The sequence below is a fragment of the Melanotaenia boesemani genome, chromosome 7 (assembly GCF_017639745.1).
Source record: "Melanotaenia boesemani isolate fMelBoe1 chromosome 7, fMelBoe1.pri, whole genome shotgun sequence".
Taxonomy (NCBI): Eukaryota; Metazoa; Chordata; class Actinopteri; order Atheriniformes; family Melanotaeniidae; genus Melanotaenia; species Melanotaenia boesemani.
In genome coordinates, this window is record NC_055688.1 from 31373607 (window position 1) to 31397402 (window position 23796).

Genomic DNA, 23796 nt, shown 5'->3' on the forward strand with positions numbered 1-23796 from the left:
ACCAAGCAGGACCCTTGCTTACAGTCTGCTCAGCTAACCTGACGATGCTCCACCTCTGCCTGACCCTCTTAGTAAGAAAACGTATGATCCCAAATTTATTCCTCTAACTCAAGTGTGTTTAATTATATATATATATATAAATATATATATATATATATATATATATATATATATATATATATATATATATATATATATATATATATATATATTTTTTTTTTTTTATTTATTTTTTTTTTTAAAGGGGTCTTGAAGGATTACGCCAGAATGAAAACAGATGATCTTATGTCAGCTGAAATTGAAAGGCTTTTTTAAAAAGAAACACTATATTATGTCTCTTTCCCTACATTGTCGTGTGTATAGTTGTGTAGAAGACTGCGTGTGCTTGGGAGTTGTTGGTCCAGCGTTAGTGCTTGTCTGTTTGAGGGCAACAAGTTGCGTCGTGTTTGCCTCAAGGCAACGAGTCATCCACGTGTAACTCCTAAAAGTCTCAACTTGCCTCCACTGCAAAAAAAAGAATGTGAATTTTCTTTTTCTATTTCATAATTTAAAAAAAAAATTAGAAAACATGAATATTTTGACTTGTGCCACCTGCTTAACAGCGTTGAAGTTGCTCTACTGCAGAGTGAGAGTGATCTGCTGTTACAGGGTTCATTGGCATCATGTGGATGTGTGCAGCCAGTTAAAGGTTAATAATGTTAACTCAGAAAGAATGTGAAAGAATAAAGAATGCTGGTTAGCCATTAGTCTGCTTGTGTGTTTACACAGCAAGGCTTTCCCAGGTGCTATACAATCCCTAGGATTACAGTGGAAGGGGATCCAACACACACACAGAGCACCACCATCTCCCTATACCCTACCCCCAAAAAGGGAGGGGGGAGGAGGAGAGACAAAGTGTTAGAGGTGGAGGTGGAGGGAGATAAGAGAACAGATGGAGGAAGGGAGAGGGAAAGGGAGTGTGTATTCAGCAGACTCTAGTTAAACTCTAATACAAAGGCTTCACAGGACGGAGCATGCAGGGAGGCTCTGAGTGTGGAATAGATTTCCTACAGAATCTATTTTGTGTATAAATGAAGTGGTCTCCCTCCTCTTTTACCTTTCAGAATGGTGGGACTCTCATCTACTACTGTTGAGGGTAAGTTTTGCAAAAAAACAGTCTTTTTAACCTGTATTTAACAGCTGGTATCTACGGCTGAGGTAGGTGCCAGGATTTTAGTGGGAAGGGAAAACATTCAGACTGTGGGGATGTAAAGAGGGCAACATCCTAAGAAGTTTCTCTGCTTTTATCAGAGTAGGAAATCAGGTCATGTTTACTTCACGGCTTAAGCATCATGCCATCTTGCTGAAATGTTTTATAAAGAAAGCAAACCATTTGCCTGCCGCTGTCAATCGTAAAACACTACGTTTTAAATCCTCCAAAGACTTTTTGTGGCTTTCACATTCTGGTATGATTAGCGGGATTGGGTGACAGCAATATTGTTGTGAAACAGAGCTGCTGGTGAATCACTGAAATTTGTCTCTTTCGACACATTGAGAAGTTATTTGTGTGTGCATTGCATTGCAAGGAAGGTTAACCCAGCGTGAGGAAAGATTTTAGTGTGAAGACGAAGACTAAGTAAAAAAACAAAACAAAACATTCGCAGGTCACTTTATTCTTCAGATCAGGGTTTGTTGGACATGTTAGCACAGGTGCTCAACCCACTAATGTCACGCACCTACTCCATCCCCACCCCCACCCTTTTCCCTTCATCCCCTGCACAGTTAGTGCAAAGAAGTTGCAAATGGAAGCTCCTTACAAAGACCTGACTCTGCAGTGTCAAACAAACAATTCTCACTGCTTCACAAAAGTGAACGCATACACACACAAGCACACTTTGCAGAGTCTTGCACTATCAACAAGGTGAGGAATGTGGCCGATGTTTAATGACGGTTGTCAAGCAAGTGTGAAGGAATAAATGTTTGAGTGTGCTAAAGGATTTGAATAACCTTACACATTCCTGTTTTTTTATTACTACTTTTCAGTGTTTTTTTTTTTTCCCCCCAAGAAATCAAAGCACCATGTAGCTGCAAAGTTTGATCAATTTGGACACATCCAACCTGCTTTATTTAGCGTGGAGATGGTCCGGAAGTGTTTGTGCAGTTAGCATTAGGTGATAGGTTCAAGAATTAGTTATATCTGGCTTTATAAGGCATCAAAGGCAGGCTTCTCAAATACACCCATAAACCATTGCAGCGTAGGTTTAAGGGGTCAAGCTTTAGATTTGTGGGAACCCATGTAAGAAGTGTGGTGTTCTAAAGGTGTGACCAGTGTTTTAAGGGTGGCCTGTTTGCCAAAAATTGCAAAGCAGTTCCTCTTTGCTCATTTTGGCACAAGTGTAAAAGCTGTGTAATCATCCAATTGGATAATCTGCTTTTGAAAGCCAAATGAAATAGTGAAAAAGTTTTATGAGTGTGACGTCCAGTGTCATGCCAGCATCCTTAAAAGTGCCGCTTTGGTTTCTGTGTTATATTTGATTTAGTGCTGACTGGTGTACATTTCAATATCTCTGCAGTGAATGAGTCATGTTGTGGAAAAGGTTTTGTCTTACATTTGGTTAGGGGAAGCCCAGTGCTACGCTAAAGCCAGAATCTAAACAGCTGGAGCCTCTGACAGAGAGACACCATCCACCAGGCCAAGATATCCCACTTTCATGAGCTTCCTCTCCCTCCATGAACTCCACTTCCTTATTTCCCCTGGGTGAATAGGATTTTAATGAGGAAACATTCCAGGTTCCTGCATGAATTAATTCTTCATGCCCACGTCTCATTGTTAGCATGCTATCATGACAATGGAAGGAAACCATTCAAAGTGTAGAAAACAGTCTGTTTAAATAGACACAGGCAAACACACGCCTGCTGTAGCTGTTGCGTTTGACTGTAGTCTTGGCAGGGCATTGCACAGCCCAAAGGAAGACCCACCTCAGGAAAGTATGTCAGTCTTAAAGGAGTGGGATAACTGAAATAAAGAGCATGTCTCAGTGCCAAACAATTGATTTGTCATCCAGGTTAGGGAGATTGTCTACTTATCAGTGGTGATACATTATATAGGATACAATTTCACCATGCTGCAGTAAAGCATCCAAGTGTCCAGTATTCTGCCTGAGTGGTGGCTTGAAGCCCTTTTCTAGAGTCATAAACCAAAGTTAACTATTGATACGTCTCACTAAATACACATCATAAGCCTTCCTGTGTGCATTTGTTTTTTTGTTTTTTTTCCATGTCTGGTATTCATTTGTGTGTTTAGTGTAACAGGTCTTGTTGCCGTGTGACCGCCCAGTGAACAAAGACTTTTCTGGCTCAGCTGGCTCTGTCCTGCAGCTGACCCCGGCAAGACGCACGGTTCAGCGGTTTTAATTCGACTGGACTGTGAAAATGTAGTGACAGAGGTGGGGAGTGAGGGAAAGAGATGGAGGGAGGTGGGAAGTTGGGGAGGGTGTTGTAGACAAGTGTGGCAGCAGTGACTCAGGTCACAAAGAAGATTTTAGACTTAAAGAGTGGCGGAAATGAGCATTAGGATGCGGTGGTTGCCGGAAAACAAAGAGAGAGGTCTAGAGTGGATGCTTGGTGGGACACCCAATTTGATTTCAGATTTAATAGATTTTTTTTCCCTTTTTTATGACATCTTAAACTTATTAAAACGTACATTAAACTCAATGTCTTTCATGTAAATGTGTCAGTTGTATTAAAATAATTAAAAAACGCCCCAAAAATGTGAATAACATGAGTAAAGCTGAGCTTTTCTACTGTAAAAAAGACATTATATCCTTAGTGATATGCACCTGACTGCTTCCTCTTGGACATCATGTAGATATGATGTTAGTTGTTTCTTCAAGAGAGTTTGTGGGCTTTTGCTCTTCTCTGTATCTTGTAGCAAGCAGCGTTTCTCGCTGCGGTCAAGTGTACAACAAAAAATAAAATCCAAAAACTCTCAGAAACAATACTAATAATATTATTTACAACAGTAAAATGTAGTTTACACAGAAAGTGTTTGAAAAAAAGTGCCATTCTCACTCTAAACTGCTGCTTTTTGGGCTCTGCTAGTTTCACCCCCGACACAGGCAACCCCGCGAGTACCGTAATACACATATTACATATATCATTGGAGAGCTGAGCTTCTGAGCTTCCAAAGTCTATTGGAACTGTGTTTTTAGCGCAAATAGTTGAGGACTTAACAGTAATTTGGATTGTGCATGTCATTTTCTGGTGCCAGCGATGGGATCTGGCTTTAAGTGTCGACTCACTTGTTCGCTGTCATTTCTCTTCCACTCGGCAGTATGGCTGTTTGAACTGTTGAACTAAACAAGTTGTTCTTCCATCTTTGGTAGAAACAGCCTTTAAACTGATTTAACAACATATTGTTACTTGTTCTAAGTGTGAAGTTGTTCCAGATAACAGATAGCACAGTACCTTTTTTAGAACGAGCTCTTCCTTGCTAGCTGCTGTGTTTAGCTTAGTTTTATGTGTGTCTCCGTGTGATACAGGTGGAGGGTTAGGGTTGTCTGGGTTGGATGTCTGCTGTTAACTACAGAATCCCAAGGACAGCATTTGTGGTGTATATTATAAGTGTGAAGAAATCTTGATTTTCATAAAGCGAAATCTTCAAATTAATCACTAAAATCGAATTATTGCCCAACCCTTGTTGGAAGTGAGGTAAAGGAGGAATTTGAGCACTCACATCTGCAGCAGGTTGTGAAGTTTTTCTCACACTGTCCAGCAGCTGGGGGTTTGAGGAGGTTTATTTAAGTTTTGCTCTGAAAACAGGGAGTGGACCGGTCCCACCTCTCAGGTCAACACATGATGTGAATCATATATTTCTTTAATCTGAGTCTTCATGCTCACAGAACTTGCAGAACCCTGTGAAATACCATCAGAGCCTACTTGTGTTTTTTATGACTCCATGACTCAAATCTCTGAACTGTTAGATACAGGTCAGGTCCCTGTGAATGAATATTTGCTTGCTGGCTGTAAAGTGGGCCTTCAGTTATTCTTGTCAGCATCCCATATTATTCCGTCCCATTAGCTATATCTGCAGAAAGTCACTGGGCAGGATCTCATGTTTCTGCCAAGGGCTTTGCAGCCTTGGCAGCACAGTTAATTTACTCTCTTATGATTGCAAGTGACAGTTGATTGAAGTTTGTGTTAGTGCCAATCTGGCTGTGAGCCAGCAGCATTTTAGAGCTGCTTTCCTGCGCTCTTTATTCAGTAAGTTCTGTGCATAGGCTTGTTATTTTTGGTAGTCTGAGATTCTCTCTCTCTGGGATAATTAGCAATTAGCAAACATGTTTCTTGTCACCGGAGCCTTTTGTCGCTGTTTAGTCTGGTTTTACTGAAGAGGGAGACGCTATGATGAGAAGGCAGAACGTCAGTGATAAAAATGAAAGACTGACACAAACAAAGTAAAGCACAAAAAGCCTTGTGGACATACACCTGGGGTTTGTTTAGACTTGCCAGTCTGAACTTTGCCCTTTCTGCTTATAAACTGAAGCCATGCCTTTGTGACCTTTGTGTCTCTTCCTCCCATTTAGCCATGGAGGTGCTGGTGAGTGAACTGGGGTTGCTGCTGAGGATGCTTGACCAGGAGAACCTCAGCTCTTCCACTCAAGAAAAGAAGACCTCAGTGCGGAACCTCCTGCAACAGATCCAGCCATCAGGTCAGAGGGTCAGGAAAAAGAATATTAGACGAGCACATAAATCTGAAGAATATTCAAACAATACAACTTGGCATTTCATTTATGCGCTAGCTTACTTTAATATCAGACCCACAAAAAAGTTAACTTTTTATAAAAGGCAAAATGTACCAAAGTTTAAGAATTCTACAGGGTATCCAAGTTGTGCCCTCAATAACATGGGCAATATGGAAATAAAAAATGGAGGATGAAATGATTTGCAGATGTTACAACAATGTTTAGTTGATTTTTGGTAAATTTCTGCTGTTTTTTTTTTGTAACTGAGTTTTGTAGATCGACCAGAACTTCTTTAAGTATACTGTTTTTCATAGAGGATATAGAAAAACTGGTAAATGATATCCTAGGCTTGCTTCTCTGCAGTCAAGAAATGGGGATGGATAACAGTGTTCATATTTTCTTTATTTTTCACGTGATAATCATTATATATTCAAATATTTTGATGCAAAGCCCCTGGTAATGTTTGTTTTCTTCCTCCTGTCCAGTGTCGGGAACAGACTACATCTACATGAACTCGTCGGTGTACAGAAACGGCACAAGCTTTGTGGAGTCTCTCTTTGACACGTTTGGTGCGTTTGAGTTCCAACATGGTGAATATAAACTGGACATGATGTTGAAGATATCACACTCTTAATGGAGTTTGGCTTTAAATTCAGGTTTTGGTGTTTTACAGACTGTGAGCTTGGAGACCTAAAGGATGTTACAGATGTTCTCACAGAAGACAAGAAAGCAGAAAAAGACACTTTAAAACAGGTAAGTGGAAAAAGTTCAGTAAATTCCCATAACTTGAAGTTATTTTGACTTTAAATGTGTGTGAATGTCTCTCTTCGACATTCAGAAGTCCATCTTTGCAAATGAATATTACGCCTCCATGTAATGCCTTGTGGAGACAAGGCTATGAAAAACAAAAAGATTGTATTTCATGCACACTCTGTGGGGTTTTCCCAAGTTCACATGCTCATCACTCCACACACCGCTGGAAGAGTGAAGTTTTAGGGGTCCGCCCATGTGTCTAATTTATGGAGATTATTTACTGTAAAGCTTTACATGCTGCAGCTCTTTGGTTTTGAAAGCACTTGGCTACAGAGAAAAGTTTGTTTATGTTTATGTGCCTCCTCTTTCCAGAGCTGTGCAGACTCCCCTGCCCCACACTCAGATGACTCCCCTCCCCCTCTGCCCACAACGCCTCCTCCTGAGGAGTACTATGAGGAGGCATTACCTCTTAGTCCTGGCAAGATGCCTGAGTACATAATCACACGAGGTCAGCATGCTCCCACATCAGCTCAATTTGCTGACCTAAGCATCAGTTTTCTGAAAAAGTCAGGACTTACATTATCTAAAGAGTCATGTAGCATTTTCTTCTAAGGTTAAGTGTTACTGCAAAGTATAACTTGTTCTAAAATCCAGATTTTTTTTTTTTCCCCGTTTCCAGTCCGACCCAGTCCTCCCAACTCAATAGAAGATGGCTATGAAGACACTGAAAACCACTATCCAACAACCTGCATAAATTCTCACCGCAAAAACTCTTGTGAGCCGAGAACACAACAAATGTCCCATAGTTTACAATGAGTATTTCCTTTTTTAAGATCAAATAAAAAGTCGTCTCTGTCATTGTTCACTTAGACAACGACTCCGATGCCTTGAGCAGTTCCTACGAGTCCTACGAGGAAGATGACGAAGAGAGGAACACTGGTGTCCGACTCACTCATCAGTGGCCCTCGGATGAGAGCTCCATGCCTCCCGCCAGGGACTGTCGCATTTGTGCCTTCCTGCTGCGTAAGAAGCGCTTCGGCCAGTGGGCCAAACAACTCACTGTCATACGGGAGAACAGACTACAGGTGGTGTCATAATCCTCATAATCTTTCCTTTTCATCTGATCCTGTATGTTTTCTGTTTTTAACTTACACACACCTTCCTTTCCTTCCTTTCTGCAGTGTTATAAGAGCTCTAAGGACACCTCCCCCTATGTGGACCTTCTTTTGCCCCAATGCACTGTAGTCTATGTTCCTAAAGACAGCAAGAGAAAGCACCATGAGCTAAGGTTCACTCTACCTAACGGAGATGCACTGGTGCTGGCCGCGCAAAGCAAGGAGCAGGCTCACACATGGCTTACGGTAAGTACTGTCTTTTCAACAAAAATTCAGACTGACAAGACCACCAGTGCTCATCCCTGGAAAAATACTTCACTGTACTCGAGTGAAATGTCTCCACAGGTTGTTAGAGAGGTGAGCGGTCAGAGCGTAAGACCTGAGGAACCTTCATCTCCTGTCACATTGAGAAAAAATGAACTTGACAAGGTAAGATTGGGAAGGATGTTCACATCAATGCTTCCCTGTCATTTTTATTCTCAAAGATATAATCTTCCAGCTTAGGTAAGGAAAAGTCTGCACCAAGTAGCAATTGTGTTGTCACCATCAATTTTACTAAACAATTGTTTGCCTTTGAGCTACGAGCTATGTTGGCTATGTGGTGTAATTAGGTGCTAAGACAACAATGACAGGGGGATAGCAGTGAGTCAGTATGGGAGCAGACACGTCCTCTAAAGCTTACTAATTTGTTGGAGTATAAACTGAAAAAGCCTCTGACACAGGCGCACAGACCGGATAGAGTTGGAAGGCAAAAAAGGAGATGATATGCCTCTTTGTCTAATGACGTGCAGAGACAAATAGAAAATCAAGAGGTAGATTCATGTGAGAATTGTCTTGATTATAGTTTTTGAGTTTTTCAATAATGAAAGATAGGTGTGGAATTTTCCAGCTCTCATTTGCAGACAGAAGTGCAGGTGAAAGTCTTAACTTGTGATTGTGTGCTTCGTCCACAGAGGTTATCCGCAGAGAGGAACACGTCCGATTCAGACAGTATTGGTGTGTCAGCAGTAGAGAACAGCAGAGAGAGCGGTGAGACAGACACACATGTCAGCTTAAGATAAAAACCTTCAACATTTTCTTTCATCTCATAATCATCTTTATTGGAATGGACCTTCCAATAACACACCAGGTTGATGATCCTTTGCTTTCATCTGTTTACATTTTTTACCATATTGCATAGCAAATATCTCTGCTTCCTTCTGCACTGCAAAGTTATGTCCTATCGCTATAACTGTATGTGTAGTTTTGTTGTGTTTCAGTGCAGTTTTCTCCAGAAAACAGTGATGAAATGAATGCTAGAGATGTAAAGTATTAAAATTCTTATTCAGATATGTGAGGTTAGATTCATAACAAGTACACAGACAGCTGGATTAGAGAGAAAAATTCAACCCTAACTTCATATATTTTATAGGTATATTTTGTATGTATTAAACTGCTTTATAGTTTAGGAGGTACATTTGGGAGTAAAAACAAAAAACAGATGTGTATATCTCTACTTTCGACCTAGGAAAGGTGAAACGGGGCGCTTTCGCTGCAGGCCGTAAGATCACACGTATCATCAGTTTCTCCAAGAAGAAGCCCCCTCGACCAGGAGAGTCCAGGACAGCCTACATCGACCCCCGACAAGGTGAGACCCTGCTTCTCTGTCATTCTTTGTGTCTTAACTTTGCAGACACATCATTTTTCTCTCCCTCCTCACCCTGCAGGCCACCTGTCTTTGCTGGTGAGTCAGGTGTGGCGTGAGCAGTGGTGCTGTGTGTGCAGAGGCTCCCTGCACTTTTACTACGACAGAGGGGACCCCCGGATGTCCCTGCCCTCTCTTCCTCTTAATGGCTGCGAGGTAGTCCCAGGTCTTGGACCCAAGCACCCCTTTGCCTTCCGTATTCTGCGAAACAGCACAGAGGTGGCTGCTCTGGAGGTAAAATACTGTTTTTTTTTCCTTATTCTAAAGCCAAACTGATGCAGATATATTTTTTTAGAATATCAGAGGATTCAAAACCTACTGCTATAGAACAGCAAGCACACTGCAATCCTTTTGGTCTCTTTAAAAAAGAAAAAGAAAAACATGGATAGAAAAGCTGTCACGTCCACGACTGTGACATTATAAGCAAATACAACAATTCCTTAATTTTTGACAGTTATTAAATTTTTTTGACACGTTTAAAAAGTTTCATTTATAAAGTATTGAATGGATTTGTACCCCCACCGTTAAGCATCTATATTAATAAAATAAAACAGAGCACAGTCACCAGGGTGTTAACGAGAGGAGATTGTAAAAAAAAATGAGGTGAAATTATTAGGTCATTCAGTGGCACATAATCCTGGAACAAACAACTAGTAATCATCAGGATGAGCAATAATTATTTATCATTCAAAAATAATCTGAAGTAATGGTTAAAATAACACCAATAATATACCCACCCTGTATAACAGAGATGGTTGTTATTTCCCTGTTTTTGTGCTTGTTATAATTAGTTTTTATTCTTGGAACTGTTATTATATATTAACATTACAGATGCATAAACACATTTTTTAATTATTACATTTTCATTATGCAACCATGTGATATAATTATGTTTTGCTATCACTGTATTATGTCATTGTATATTACTGTTTTTAAGTCTATCTACCGGCCTTGAGACCCAACATGGAAATTAACTACTGGCTACAGTCTTGCATATTTACCTGAACATTTCTAATAATATGCCTGGTCCCTATTATTAAATAAATAAATGGAAATGGATTGAATAAGTGTTACATGAAAAGAACAGTTTGTGAAGATAAATGTCACCTGCCATCGAAGCACCACTCTGCTATAAAGAGCTTTATTGAAATGTGATGCTGAATTTTGACTCACCCTCATCTCTTTTCTTCTGCCTCATCTTGGCCAGCAGCGGGCATTTGCTGTCATTAAAAATCTTTAATAAATTGACTATGGAGCAATAATGAGCTAATAAGCCAGATGTTTCTCTTCTTAGTGGGTGGAGACAAAAATCAAAGTTGAAAGATCAGTGATGCTTCATAACATTCCCTCTCTCTCTCTCTCTCTCTCTCTCTCTCTCTCTCTCTCTCTTTAAGCTTCTCCACTAATATCCCTAATTATGTGTTAATATTAAGATTATGAAGACAGTAAAAAAAACATTTAAATACTGATTCATGTGTTTTGTTTTGTCAGGCGAGCAGCTCTGAGGAGCTTGGACGTTGGCTCGGGATCCTCTTGGCAGAAATGGGCTCTGCTACAGACCCGGAGTCTCTGCATTACGACTACGTTGACGTGGACACTATTGCTAACATTCGTGACGCTGCACGACATTCCTTCCTGTTAGTGAGATGGGGATCGGGGTTGGAGATGTTTGGACAAGGCCAGAACAAGGCAGTGATGTTTTGACCTTACTTTCTTCTTCCCCTCTGATCTTAGGTGGGCTACCTCCTCCAGCAGTACCTCCACGGATTCCAGAACATATGATGAGGTCCCTAATGAGGACACGCAGGTGGGACGCACATGTTGACATCCACTTGCATATTTTCCAAGATTAGTGTGTAATGCTTTACTTTGATGTAAACAGATTAGAGTTTATGTGTATGTGCAGCTGTCTGAATGAGAAACTCCATGTATGTCAACCAAATAAACAGATAGTGCTCTGTTACACACTTTTTTTCCAGCCAGTAGGAGAAAGGAAAAAAAAATAACATGCTAAGACTAGTGACAAGAAGGCAAGAGGTCATGGCAGTTTTACAGCCCATAAACCTCCTTCTTAACCCCTCTGACATGAACTTAAACACATACCTTTCACCACCTACAGCCAAAAACAACACCCAGCCCTCAGCAGTCTCTTATCAGTAAATCTGAAGATTAGTTCATCGCTAAGTCTAATCAACCATTATGGCTTCTCTTTTTACTTGTTTTGCTTTCATCACACAACATCTGTGATGCCCCCTCCTCCCTTTTTCTCCCTACTCCACCCAAGTCAAGGGAGAGCCACAAGCAGCAATCTGGAAATCAAGTGAAGCGACGCTCGAGTTTCTCAAGCAGTGACTCCGACAGAACCAAGCCATTAGTCTCCCTCAAGCGATCGGGCTCAAGTATGTGCATTTAGTTGGTTTTCCCTTTGTTTACAAAGCAGCAGCTCAGTGCACAAGCTCTCAGAACTGCAGGATTGGTCCTATTTAAAGCATAGCTAATAGACTGGTACCCCTGGCTTCATGGACGTATGATTAACTAACAGCTTTCCACCATTCAGTGCAAGGTTTCTTTGGTTGCTCTGAATGCTTTCCACAGTTAAAATAAATGTATGAAAAGTTGATTAGTGATTCTAAATTGACTACAGTAGAAAGTGAATTGTCCTTTTTTATAGACTGGTAACCTGTCCAGGGTGTTCCCTACCTCTCACTTATTATTGTCTTTTGTAGGTGCTTTCTCCTTTTGACCCTATACTTATATAGAAAATGTGTTTGGGCTGGCCCTCTTTTATAAGGAAATAGTGTAATATGACCAAATAATATAGAAAGACATATAAAACAGGTAAAGACACTGACTAATTGAATTGCCACTATTAATATAAAGTGACCAAAGTTCATGAAAAGGTTTATTTTCATGAGACGTTCTACTAGGGATCAGCTGTTTTTTTTTTTTTTTTTGATGGGTCAAACAAATACAAAACACTGCTAACAGACTTGTGGAAAATAACATAAAATTTAAAAGCCTCTCCCTCTTGTTGATAGATGCAGTCTTTATAAGCCCTGCAGAGCTAGAAGCAAGGATGGACATTGTTTTCTTCTTTTAAGTTCAGTTTTTATTGTTCCATGCAAATAAATAAATGCACTCTCAATTGCATGAGCATTTGCATAAAAACGGTATCCATGTCTTGGAGATGGAGCACACAGTTGGGAGAAGAAAGGCCTAAAATTAATGAGTCCTAGTGGAGCTTCTTCGTTACTGCTACATTTTTTTATTTCATAGTGTTTTGTCAGCTATGTACACCTCTCTATGTTCTATCATATAAGAGCGCTTACACTCTCCATACACTCCTTTCAGTGCTGAGCCAATTCACTGGCTGTCATATAATCTGAGCCTCCGTCTTCTTTTTATTTTCCAGCTATAATCCCATCCCTTTTCTCTCATCTCTCCCTTTTACTCTGTTGGCTATTTTGCTGTACAGTATTCAGGATCAGTGCCGCTGCCCTCTTCAGTGCTTCTTCACGATAGCAGTGTACAGACACTTCAAAGAGCCTGGCACTGTCCAGGGTTTACAGCTTCAGGATGTAACCTGAGATTTATTGGACACTCACATTAGATCTGCTGTCTCACCTCCTGACCTCTTGTTCCGTACGACTGTTTGTGTGCTTGTTTTTCCTTCATGCATCGTGTTGTTTTTCCGCCCTAAATTCTTAATTTGAATTATGAGCATGAGGTCAAATTAGTTTGTCGCACTTGCACGTAGAGGTGTCATCAGGGTTCTTTATGCAGAGGTTTTAGCTGTAATTAGACAGGAAGACGTATCACGCGGAGACATTTTGTCTTCTTCTCACAACCTCTGCACGTTTGACCCTTCCCCTTTGCTCCCCGTGTAGATGCCAACCAGTATGGAAAGTATGGGAAAACACGAGCGGAGGAGGATGCCAAGCGCTACCTAAGAGAAAAAGAGGAGCTAGAAAGAGAGCGGGATGGGATACGAAATGCGTTGGTGATCCTCCGACAGGAGAAGAGAGAGCTGAAAGAAGAGTTGAAGACGGCCTCGGGTGAGAAGATAACAAGCTAAACAGAACGCAGATGCTGCAAACTGCTTGCATTAAAATAGCAATATTATGAAAATGAACAATGTGAGCAAAACATGCATCAATTTCCCCATTTGCCAATTAAAACAAAATTAAAGACATAAATTGAGGCTCAAAGTTTCCCAGAGACAAAATGTAGACCTAGAACAAAGAAAAAGAAGAAAGGATAAATATTGCATAGTCACATTTTTGCAGATGGACAATTCATATTTGTCTAGCGTGCATGATATATCATTTCCCATAATCTGATCCTGCTCACTGACCTCCATTATTAGAGGGCCGTGTGAGAGAAGAACATCCACCCACAGGGATAAATAGAAATGTTATTATTACAACCAGTTACATGCTTATGAAAATGTCTTCTATGTGTAATTGGTTAATTTCCTGTAGTTGCGAATGGTGTGCTGTCTTCAGACCCTAAAAGTTCAACTTTATAAAGTTAATACTGAAGAAAAAGTTTTTACTGTTAAAATAAGAGAGCATGTTTAAGTGGCTAATTGATGCAATGTAAGTGAATTTGTTTGTAAAAATGCAGTAAATACAAGTATAATAACTAAAATGGAATTTATAGTAATAATAGCATTTGAGTAATTTTATGTAATTGTGAAAGCAGTCCTGGATTTTTATTTTTTTTAGAATCTGCTGCCATTTTTGATCCCGTTTTTAATTTTTCTGATTCCTCATTGTGTGTCTGGAGCAGAAAAGATGAAGTCCTTCCTAAACAAGCACATGTCCCAGCTGGAGGAGGCCTGTCGGTCTAAAGAAGCAGAGAGGGTGGATTTGGAGCTCCGGCTGACTCAGGTCAAAGAAAATCTTAAGAAGAGCCTGGCAGGTGGCGCTCTGGGGGCACCAGTGGAGTCTACACCACCAGTTAAGGTATGATTAGTGGTTAATGGGAAATGATGAGCATTTGTAAGCCATGATGTATGATTTGATTTAGCAAAAGAAGTAAGCACACACAAACATACATACATCTTAGGCTTGTGAGAACGCGAAAGTCTTGAGTCGTTTTTTAAATGTAGACGCAGTTATACCTGAAGTCAGCAGGAATTAGTTAGATAGAACTGGATTAGAGACCAATGAAGTACTTCATTTATTATTTTTTTTTATTTTCATATAGGGGCCCAGTAAAAAAATCCAGAACATCTACAGCGATTCTTTACCGGTGAACTGTGCCTCTGAGATGCGGAAGAGACCTCCTTCTGTTTACGCCTCCTCTTCTGGAACGGTCATGCAGAAAGCAAAGGTGATGATGATGATGAGATTTATGCACATTCACTTCCTTAATAATCCTTCAGCCTGTCTCTACAGGGCTATTTTCCTGACAGCCTGGACATGCAGCGAATTGAATCACAGCTGCACGTATCCTCATCTAAAGGGTTTCATTTCACACAGACATAGGCAGCGTGTGAATGATGGTGCACTTATCGTGGACGTTTTGGCGAAATCCTGTCTTTTTGTGCCTTTACTGATATTTTCTCTAATTATTATTAAATTGTGTTCCAACATGATACATGCAAGATGTTTTGGATATTTTTGTTTTTCTGCTCATTTGTTCAGCATAAAGATTAATTAGTGAGCCTCTTTGCACTGATATAATAATTACTTGATCTAATTTAGAAAATGCTCTTAAGCAACTTAGTTAAGGCCAATAAAAAATTAGCTGAAAAGGATCTATAAATATAATATGTTTTGTTTTCAATCAGTTTCCACATTATCACCTAATATTCTGTTTCTACAGGAATGGGAGTCGAAGAAAGGAACCTAGGATGGGTTTAATGGAAAGGACTGCAGATCTCAGGCGGTGGCTTTTTTTCCCCACCTTCTGAAAGACTGATTTCATTTCAAAAGTGCCATGATGTTCAAACTGTAAGAATTAAATCAGCCAGCAGGTGGTGGTACAATCTTACTTACTCTTAAGATTCTTTGGATCACCCTCTAGATGCAGCTTTTTTCTATATCTTGAGTGGCAACATTTTAAATGTAGACAAGAAAAAGGAAGAAAGTAAAGAAAAGACAAAAGAAAAGTGAAATGAATAATGGGCAAGTGTACAGATGGTTGTTTATAAAAACTACAGGTTGACATGTTTGTTTATGCTGTGTCAGAAAAAAAAAACCTGAGTAATGTGATGTGTTGGAGGATAAAATGATGACAGTTTTTACCATGACGTGCCTGTTATGTGACATAATATTTTTATTCTTCCTGTACATAGTGAGCTGCGACTGCTGTCTTCTGTGTTTTATACTTTTCTACAACGTCTCATTTCTTACTATCATCACGTGGCAGTGTGCAAAGGTTAAAGACACAAAATAATTTGTGGTTTTTGTTTGTCTTCTATCCTCATACAGTAACTTAAACAAGAAGAAAAAAAGTCACATTGCAGTTTTATAATGTACTTGGCATGAGAGCACACTTTCTGTTGCAAGGTTCTTCTTCTACCTCTTCTTATTTCCTCTTCCATTTCTTCACCTACTTCTGCTTCTACTTTTCTTTTACCTCTTCCTGCTTCTTCTTCTACTTGTTCTTCTACTACTTTTTTACTACTTCTATTGGATTTTTTTTTCAATGACTCTTGGCTGCATTTTGGGCCAATTAAAATTCTCCTCATTGTATACATATTTGAACTTTACAAGTGTCCTAAACATTTGCACATCATCTTCCAGATATTTCTAAACAATCACCTGGAAGATTCTTAGTTATCTTTAATTACTGTAATTACCAGTTTCTCCATTCAGCTCAAAGCAGCCCGACTAACTTACCCAAATCCAAACAGAGCCCTTGACCCTCTTTGGCAAACAGTCAAGAAGAGTTAAGTACTCCTGTTATAGATGATTAAATTACTAACTAAGTGGTGCTATTTAAGTGATACAAATGAATATTTTCCAACAGCTTCTCTGCTGAACCTGTGGCTGACATTTGCACTTTACTTACCTGGATGAGGGACTAATAAACATGTATCATAATGTCTGAAACAATCAGTCTTGATTCATTTAATACCACACACTGAAACTCTTGTTAATTGAATTGCACCAACACATCCCAGTCTGTCAGTATTATTTTAATTGCACATAGTAGTGTGAAGTAAACTTACAATGTATTTTTACATACAAACATTGTATCACAACTAAAAGCGAGAGAAAAAGCACACACATATGAGCCGTTTTATAAAGGCATTTTACTGCAGCACAGTATTTCAGGCAGAATATTGTTTAGAGCGAGTTAACTCATGCCTTATAGGATCTATAGATTTTTAGTAGGTAATAAAAACTATCACCATTCCCACATGCTTATATATTGAGAGCCATTAATTCATACATAATCAATAATGCCTTTCATTACAGAGCAGAGTGTAGTCCTGACTAACTCCATCTCACCGATTTGAAGCTGTGAAAAGTTTTGATCTGTGTTTTAGAAAAACGGTTATATGTAATCAGTTCAGATCCAGGCACCGTCGACTGATACTGGAGCTCCAATGAGGAGGTAGACCAGCTTCAGGATGGTGAGAGCAACTTTTTCTGTAGCCTGAAACTGGTACTCAGAGAAAAAGATAATACAGCCAGTACAGGATGTTGACAAAGAAAAAAGCTGTAGGGAAGACGGTGCGGGCATGCCGGTCAATGTTGTGTGGGTTTTCTACAACAAAGACAGACGCCACCTTGCGAGATGCATCCTTCACTAATGACAAACCACAGCCCTGACTTGGTACCTTCTCCTTAGATGTGGTATGGTTTTGAATGTCACTGTTCACAGAGTCCTCCGCGGGCTCCTCTGCAGTAGAGCCAATCTCCACAGACTGGTTCGGTTGGCTGGAGCTGACAATAGGGATCGAGCCATTTCCATTAGACTCACTGAATTCCCTCAGAAGTTCCTGGCACAAACACAGATAGGTTAATGGTGTTTTTATCAGGTAACGGGGAAAATAGCAGTTTCAAGACATGGACATGCATGTTTCTCACCCTGTGTAAATCCTCTATGGTTTGGTGCTGCATGGTATAAAAATGAGCACAGGCATACTCCAGCAATGCACCAAAGATGAAGGTGAAACAGATGCCCAGATAGACGTCTATGGCCTTTATGAAGCAGTTGGCATTTGGCAGGGAAGTGCGGGCACCCATCATCAAAGTGGTCATTGTCAAAACCGTTGTAACTCCTGAGGAACAGATCAGAAATTTTATTTATTTATTTTTAAGGTAGAATAATGCTTTTGTCAAGTGGAAAGAAAGCTGTGAATCTTCCCAAATTCTTGAATCACTTTAACTTTAGTTCTTTCTGTTGTCAGGATTTTGAAAAAAGTAGAAGCCTCTGACTGAACACACTTTTTTTCTAGGAAGTGTGCAGTGGTGTCCATTTTGTTGAGATTTTGCAGTATCTAAATTTTGCATGTAGTATGTTTGGGGATTTTGTGTGATGGTCCTACTCAAAATATTCTAAATCGATTCCTATAAATAAATAAATGAATGTCAAGTAATACAAATTAACCTATTTGGAAAGTGGTGTGTACACATCTATCCGCCCCCTTTATCTTCAAACCATAGATTTAAGATATAGTCTTACAAATTCCTTTCAGATGTCGCTCAAGTCCACCACGTCTACCTGTAAACACTGTCACATGATATCAGTAAACATGCAGCAGGAATTTACCGTTAGGAAAAGACCCAGAGACGTTAACGCCACAATTCAAGCAACACAATGAAGACCAAGGCTCTCTTTAAATAGGTTAGGGACAAGGTTCCACAGAAATACATACAATTGTTGGGTCGTACATACATACATGCATACATAATCTGAGTAAATATTGGTTATGAGTTAATGAAAAATGAAATAAATTATTAAACAATAAGCAAAAGAAAGAAATTGTTAGAAAATTATAAGACAAATAAAAAAACAAAACTGGCAAGAAAGGCAGACAGCCTAAATGTACGTACCAGACTGGGATGACATTATTCTGAGAAGTGACAAGGAGGCTAAATTAAACCTGAAGAAGCAGCAAATCTATTCCTATATGAATTATTTTAAGGTAGAACCAATTTTAGACTTCAGATGACTTGAAAGTGGTAAGCAGGGTTCCCCTTTTACCATGACAACAGCCCTTTGTGTGAATCTAAACTAACAAGTGATATGAGGGGAATCGGTTCAATGTCTGGAAATGACATCGTCAAACTGAGACTTCAATTTAATTGATCTGTGGCTTGACTTAAAGATTACAGTACACCAGCAGAACTCATCTGGCTTGAACAGGAGCCATTTCTTTCTTGAGAAATGGGAAATATCCCTGTGACTACATGTGCCAAACTCCTATAGGCAAACCCACTTAACCCACAATATGGATTTTGAGCCATTTCAACATATTTTCCTTAAGGTTTTCTCTTTTCTTTTCATATCTCTTGTCTCCTAATTACTAATAATTAGCAGCATCAGATGACATAAATCCCACGAGAATCCATTACAATTCCAGATGAAAGCACAAAAAAGAAAAATGCTGAAGGGGTAAATATATTTGTAAGACACTGTAAACATGGCATACACCACAAGTTTCTTAGTAAATTCTGTAATGGAAAAGGAAAGATTAATTTTCACTGTTAGACAGTTATGAATGTGTAGCTGTCTACAAACATTTTACCTGGTGATCTATTCAACAAAATCATGATTAAGTTAGGAAAATGCAGAATTTTGTACTGACCAATGCAGGTTCGAGCTGGTACAGAGGACTGACTGATCCAGAAAGAAACCCAGGAGAGGACCACAAGTAGAATGGAAGGAACATACGTCTCCAAGATAAAGAACAAGACGTTTCTACGCAGAGAAAAGTGCAAGACCAGCTTGGGGTAATGTCCTGTAAAACAACATGAAAAGACACAGAATAAATCACATTTTTTTCTTTACAAGATTTTCTTTCATCACATGACTTTGTACAGTACCTGTTTCATATACAGCCTCTGACACTGATGTATAGTAGCTCTCCACACTGTACTGAGCCAGCCGCAGTGTGTCTAAACCCTTCACTGAATCATTCCCTCTGGTCCAGTAGAACACCACATCCTGGATGTTATAGCCCCCTGGCAACACATGTACATATACATTTGAGTTTTACAGAATCCAACCTGCTCAGCAACAAACCCCCTCTTCAGTTTGATACTCACTAAACCGATGATGCAAAAATGGTCATAGTGATGATGAGATGGAGATGATGATTCAAGGCCATCTACACACTTGATGGGGGGACATGGGAAGTACTCACAGCTCTCCAGCTGCAGGGTGCACACCTGTTTGTCCATAGGGTATTTGGTCAGGTCCATGTTGCAGGCAATTGTTGCGGTGATGCTGTTGGGTGAAAGCAAGCTCTTTTTTAAAAGAAAGACTGCCTCTCTTTCTGATGTATTGCAATGCAGCTAATTATTAGTGAAGACAAAGAACTGTCTTCCCCTGAACAACACTGAAGAGAACAAAGACTTATTTTGGACGTAACACTGATGGTTCATTTATGTTTAAGTCTGACTTATTGCAATTCAGTGATTTTCTTTGGTTTTAAAGATAGCAAGTGAACATCACATAATCCTAATGTACTGCAAAAATTAGGACAGGTTCCTGACTCATGCAAATTGAGTTGCCACAATCACAGACATGAATCAGCACATTCTGTTTTCATTCAATCAGAATGAAGATCACCCTGGACAAATCTGCCTTTTTTTGCTGTCAAATAAGTTGGAGAAAAGGCTTCAAGTTGGAGAAGAAATATAGAAATCCAGTACCATTCCATGAAGTTAAATGAAGAGATAATCATACATAAATAACATTTCTTTTCCTTTAGTAGAACCTGAAGTCAGTTCATGTCACAATCATGAAAACATGAAAAACAATCTACCGAAGAGCATATAGAACGGTTCCATTGCTGAAGATACGAATGAGGCGGTTTTCCACTGTGACGTCGTGCAGGAAGGAACGCTTGGAGTCTGGAATAAAGGTGTCAGGGATCCAGAGTAGAGACACCAGGCGCCCATCCACGCTCACGCTCTCATTTCCAGGGAACACTAGTCTGGAATCCCGCCAGCGCTGACGGAGGAAGATAGTTGCAGTGTAGTCCTGAACAGAGTTAAGAAGATTGAGTATTTATTATTATCAATATTTATTTAGTCACTTCTTCATTCACTGAGACAAAAATAAAAGGTCAAGTGGCGTACCATGTTGATTTCAGAGATGGCGTCAATGCTGGCAATATCAAGGCTCATTCCAATTTCCACAGGACCCTCTGTTTTATAAAGAGCCATGAAAAAGTTTGAAAATGAGTCAGCTTTCAATAAAAATGAAGAGGATAATTAATAAAATTGTCAAATAATGCTTTTCAATTTGCTGAATACCATTGAAGTTAGGCCTGAGGTAGCGGTTGTATCCTTTCATGAGCCTTTGAATTGTTGGCTGAAGCTGAGAGTCATTCCATTCACCCCAATGGTTCCCAGGGAACATACCACCACTGATAAAAGCAGCAAGAAGGAAACAAGAACAAGACCGTAACATAGATGCAGAGCAACACCTTGCACTTGCAATAATTTAAAACTTCCATGTGTTTTTCGACCGCTGATCCCTCACCAATATGTGACAGTCAGGCAGAGAACCAGAAGCTCACACAGCTGGACAGACATTGCGCATCAGCAGGGAGAGGTCAGCACTCTGCTCAGATAAATGGAAAAAGGCCCAAATGTTCATCTTTTCTCTTCTCTTTCCATGGGATGGCAGCACCTTATTGCATGTGATTACACACCTCAGGGAAATTTCCAGCACAACAGCCAATCTCATCTTAAATAAATAAAACAGCGCTTCTTCTCTGCCCCAAAACTTGAGAAATGCACTGTAATCTTACATTGATCCCTTCCTCCCAGCTGCCATTAATACTGGTATATTAGTAGCTGCTTCCTTTTGCACATAAAAACACAAGAATATGATCCCACCTACACATTTACATACTTTGCGTGTGTGTGTGTGTGTGTTTCTAGCATGAATGCAGCCATGTCTGGTGATTTATGTGGCCACCACCTCATGGTTTATTCACAGAGGCTCCAACCAACAACTAATCATGTTGCTAACTCACCGAGAAGTCCTTGTAGTCTACTTGTTTCTTGCTACCTCTTCCCTGCCCTTTCCTCTGACTAATCTAATAGCCACTAATAGACTTTGGGGCTCTCATGTCTCACTTTCATTCAGTTTATGCAAATATGCCATGCATGTGTTTGTGTTTAGGCTGTATTCCCAAAGAAAAACATTATGTTGACAGGCTGCAGATTGCAAAGCTGCAAAATGCAATTGATTTAATTCCTAATGGTCAAATCGAAAGATACAGAGTAACTGAATGGTGATAGGATGTGTTGGCTTCTCTGTACATCACATATTGATTCAAGCAACCTGTTTTGATCCCTTTTTCTTGCTTGCTTCTATTCAGCTTAGGTTAAAGACTATTTGTTTTCTTTTCTTTGAGCATTCCTCATTTTTCCCTCTTTTCCTCAAGCCATACAAACGTTAAAAACAGAGTAGCATACTTTCTACACAATTTCATGTCCATGCACATCCAAATAAACATACATCATTACATTTCATCTTCTTGTCCTGAAATGTTTTTACTTAACATTTCCCATTTGTCATTCTTAAGCTTCTCTTACCTTCTTTGGTTTCACCACACTTATCTTCTGTGGGCTCCTCCCCCCACCACACTCCTCCTGTTGTGTAGCCCTGTCCTTTGTTTCTTTCTCCAACTGATTTCCTCTAAATCCCACGTGTTGGCAGTGGCTGAGCTCGGTCCTCCTTCTCAGTTATTTCTGATTAAATTCCAGTGTTTCTCCCTGTAAACAGTAATCCACACAGTTGCACCAAATATGGGATCCTGTTGTGTGAGAAGCGGCTGGTTGTTTTACTGTTTGTGCGACTCCCACAGACTCTGCACAGCTGTATTCATCTCCCCACAGTGCCTGTGTGCAGCCCACCCTCCTTCGTTTCTATCCCTCTCTCAGTTTACGCCACTCAGCATCACATTTATGCTGTATCTGTTTCACTGCCCTCTACCTCCACACACATACTGAGACAGTCAATTCCCTAGGTATTTACCTATATCTGACCTGAACCTAAACCAAGTCCTAAACTTGTTTTAGCAAATCTTAACCCTAAAACAAAATGTCCAAACGCTCCAAACTGGCCCTCACATCTAAGTAAAATAACCAAACAAAGCTAACACACACCCTTACATTCACACAAAACCCAGCCTGTTCACCTTAAATCACTTCTTTTCCCTAACACTCTTCATCCCTATGGCACCTAATCTCTATACACCACCTGCTCTGCCAATTTACCCCGACACTTCCCCACCTTCTGGGCTCCCAAGCACTCTGCTGTCTGATTCCCTCACCCTCACCATCCTCATCTCTGATGTATGTTCCCTTGAATCAGCATCACCGTCTGAATTAGTTTCCTCTGAGCTCTATCTCAACTCCCAAAAAGTAAGCAGGTGGCTAATTTTCAACCACTTTTCTTTTGTGAAGGTGTCTGTCATTTGCCACTGTAGTGTATGAATTGCACATTTAACACTAGTGGTATCCAAGATTTTTAAAGATAATAGCTCTGGGTGCACATTTATGTCACTGCTGCTGATTTTAGCTGATGATTATTACAGGAATCTGGGTATTTCCAATGGGATGATGGTGACTTATCCACACACAGCAGTCAACTGTATTAAATAGTTATTTATCTCCAGTTCTGCTGACATTGTACCATTAATCTTGCTCCTCGCTTTCATATGACTCCACAGCTCAGCTTCAGCTGTAATTGCATAGCCTGACCTTCGAAAAGCCAATGGTTGGAGCTCCAGTGTGTCTGAGGAAGCCTCTATGGTATTCTGCCTAACAGTGCATGATGAGATTTCACTGCTTGTAACCTCTCCCACTCAGTTTTCGCTTGTGATAATATAACTACTAACAAGCCAATATGTTGTACTCCCCAAGTTATTTTGTCTGTCTTTAATGCAGTAGAATTACAAAGCTGTCTCCCACTTAATTTCCTTCTCTAATGCATATATGTCTTGAAGATTTTTTTTTTCCTAATGATGATGACGTGGGGCACTGTGGAAGCAGCATAATCTAATTTGCATTCACCTCGAGAATCATGTGAATCGGAGTGCATACACATACTGACAGTGAAAGGACAGATGGAGACATTTGTGTAGCACCTGGGGGGGGTGGGCATAAATGTTTTACATGTGAATTAGGAATCTGATGAATAATCACAGTCTCCACAGTGATGTCAGAACTGCAGACAACTATGTGTTAGTCAGCATCCAGCTGACTGCATCATCCTATTTGTGAACATGTTCATTTGTCTTCTACATTATAATGGGTGCATATGTTTCTGTTTCTCTTCCTTTTTTTAATTTATAGTAAATGTGGTAAATGGT

At 39.9% G+C, this 23796-nt stretch overlaps 2 protein-coding genes across 6 annotated transcripts in view; one reads left to right on the forward strand and one right to left on the reverse strand.

Moving 5' to 3' along the window:
* afap1l1a (actin filament associated protein 1-like 1a) overlaps nucleotides 1-15535 on the forward strand; it is a 35655-nt gene extending 20120 nt beyond the window's left edge. The window contains exons 2-20 of one of the 5 annotated variants that reach the window (XM_041990886.1): nucleotides 1104-1135; nucleotides 5565-5690; nucleotides 6209-6313; nucleotides 6397-6476; nucleotides 6849-6984; nucleotides 7156-7251; nucleotides 7347-7561; nucleotides 7658-7837; nucleotides 7937-8020; nucleotides 8545-8620; nucleotides 9099-9218; nucleotides 9298-9509; nucleotides 10767-10912; nucleotides 11010-11082; nucleotides 11560-11674; nucleotides 13163-13330; nucleotides 14067-14242; nucleotides 14487-14612; nucleotides 15108-15535. In XM_041990886.1, coding sequence (XP_041846820.1) covers nucleotides 1105-1135; nucleotides 5565-5690; nucleotides 6209-6313; nucleotides 6397-6476; nucleotides 6849-6984; nucleotides 7156-7251; nucleotides 7347-7561; nucleotides 7658-7837; nucleotides 7937-8020; nucleotides 8545-8620; nucleotides 9099-9218; nucleotides 9298-9509; nucleotides 10767-10912; nucleotides 11010-11082; nucleotides 11560-11674; nucleotides 13163-13330; nucleotides 14067-14242; nucleotides 14487-14612; nucleotides 15108-15134 — 2292 coding nt within the window. In that variant the 5' untranslated portion in view covers nucleotide 1104 and the 3' untranslated portion in view covers nucleotides 15135-15535. Of the gene's footprint in view, nucleotides 1-955; nucleotides 1136-5564; nucleotides 5691-6208; nucleotides 6314-6379; nucleotides 6477-6848; nucleotides 6985-7155; nucleotides 7252-7346; nucleotides 7562-7657; nucleotides 7838-7936; nucleotides 8021-8544; nucleotides 8621-9098; nucleotides 9219-9297; nucleotides 9510-10766; nucleotides 10913-11009; nucleotides 11083-11559; nucleotides 11675-13162; nucleotides 13331-14066; nucleotides 14243-14486; nucleotides 14613-15107 lie in introns of those variants that run through there. The other 4 variants (XM_041990885.1, XM_041990884.1, XM_041990887.1 and 1 more) reach the window with 4 other exon arrangements.
* An 884-nt stretch (nucleotides 15536-16419) lies between these two features.
* Nucleotides 16420-23796, reverse strand: part of LOC121643527 (gamma-aminobutyric acid type A receptor subunit pi) — a 29744-nt gene continuing 22367 nt past the window's right edge. Inside the window, exons 2-11 of the mRNA XM_041990989.1 lie at nucleotides 22016-22195; nucleotides 20952-21032; nucleotides 20723-20835; nucleotides 20546-20613; nucleotides 20230-20447; nucleotides 19606-19688; nucleotides 19286-19423; nucleotides 19048-19200; nucleotides 17324-17517; nucleotides 16420-17235 (exon numbers count right to left, since the gene is read on the reverse strand). Of these exons, the coding sequence (XP_041846923.1) occupies nucleotides 16903-17235; nucleotides 17324-17517; nucleotides 19048-19200; nucleotides 19286-19423; nucleotides 19606-19688; nucleotides 20230-20447; nucleotides 20546-20613; nucleotides 20723-20835; nucleotides 20952-21004 (1353 nt within the window). The 5' untranslated portion in view covers nucleotides 21005-21032; nucleotides 22016-22195 and the 3' untranslated portion in view covers nucleotides 16420-16902. The remainder of the gene's footprint in view (nucleotides 17236-17323; nucleotides 17518-19047; nucleotides 19201-19285; nucleotides 19424-19605; nucleotides 19689-20229; nucleotides 20448-20545; nucleotides 20614-20722; nucleotides 20836-20951; nucleotides 21033-22015; nucleotides 22196-23796) is intronic.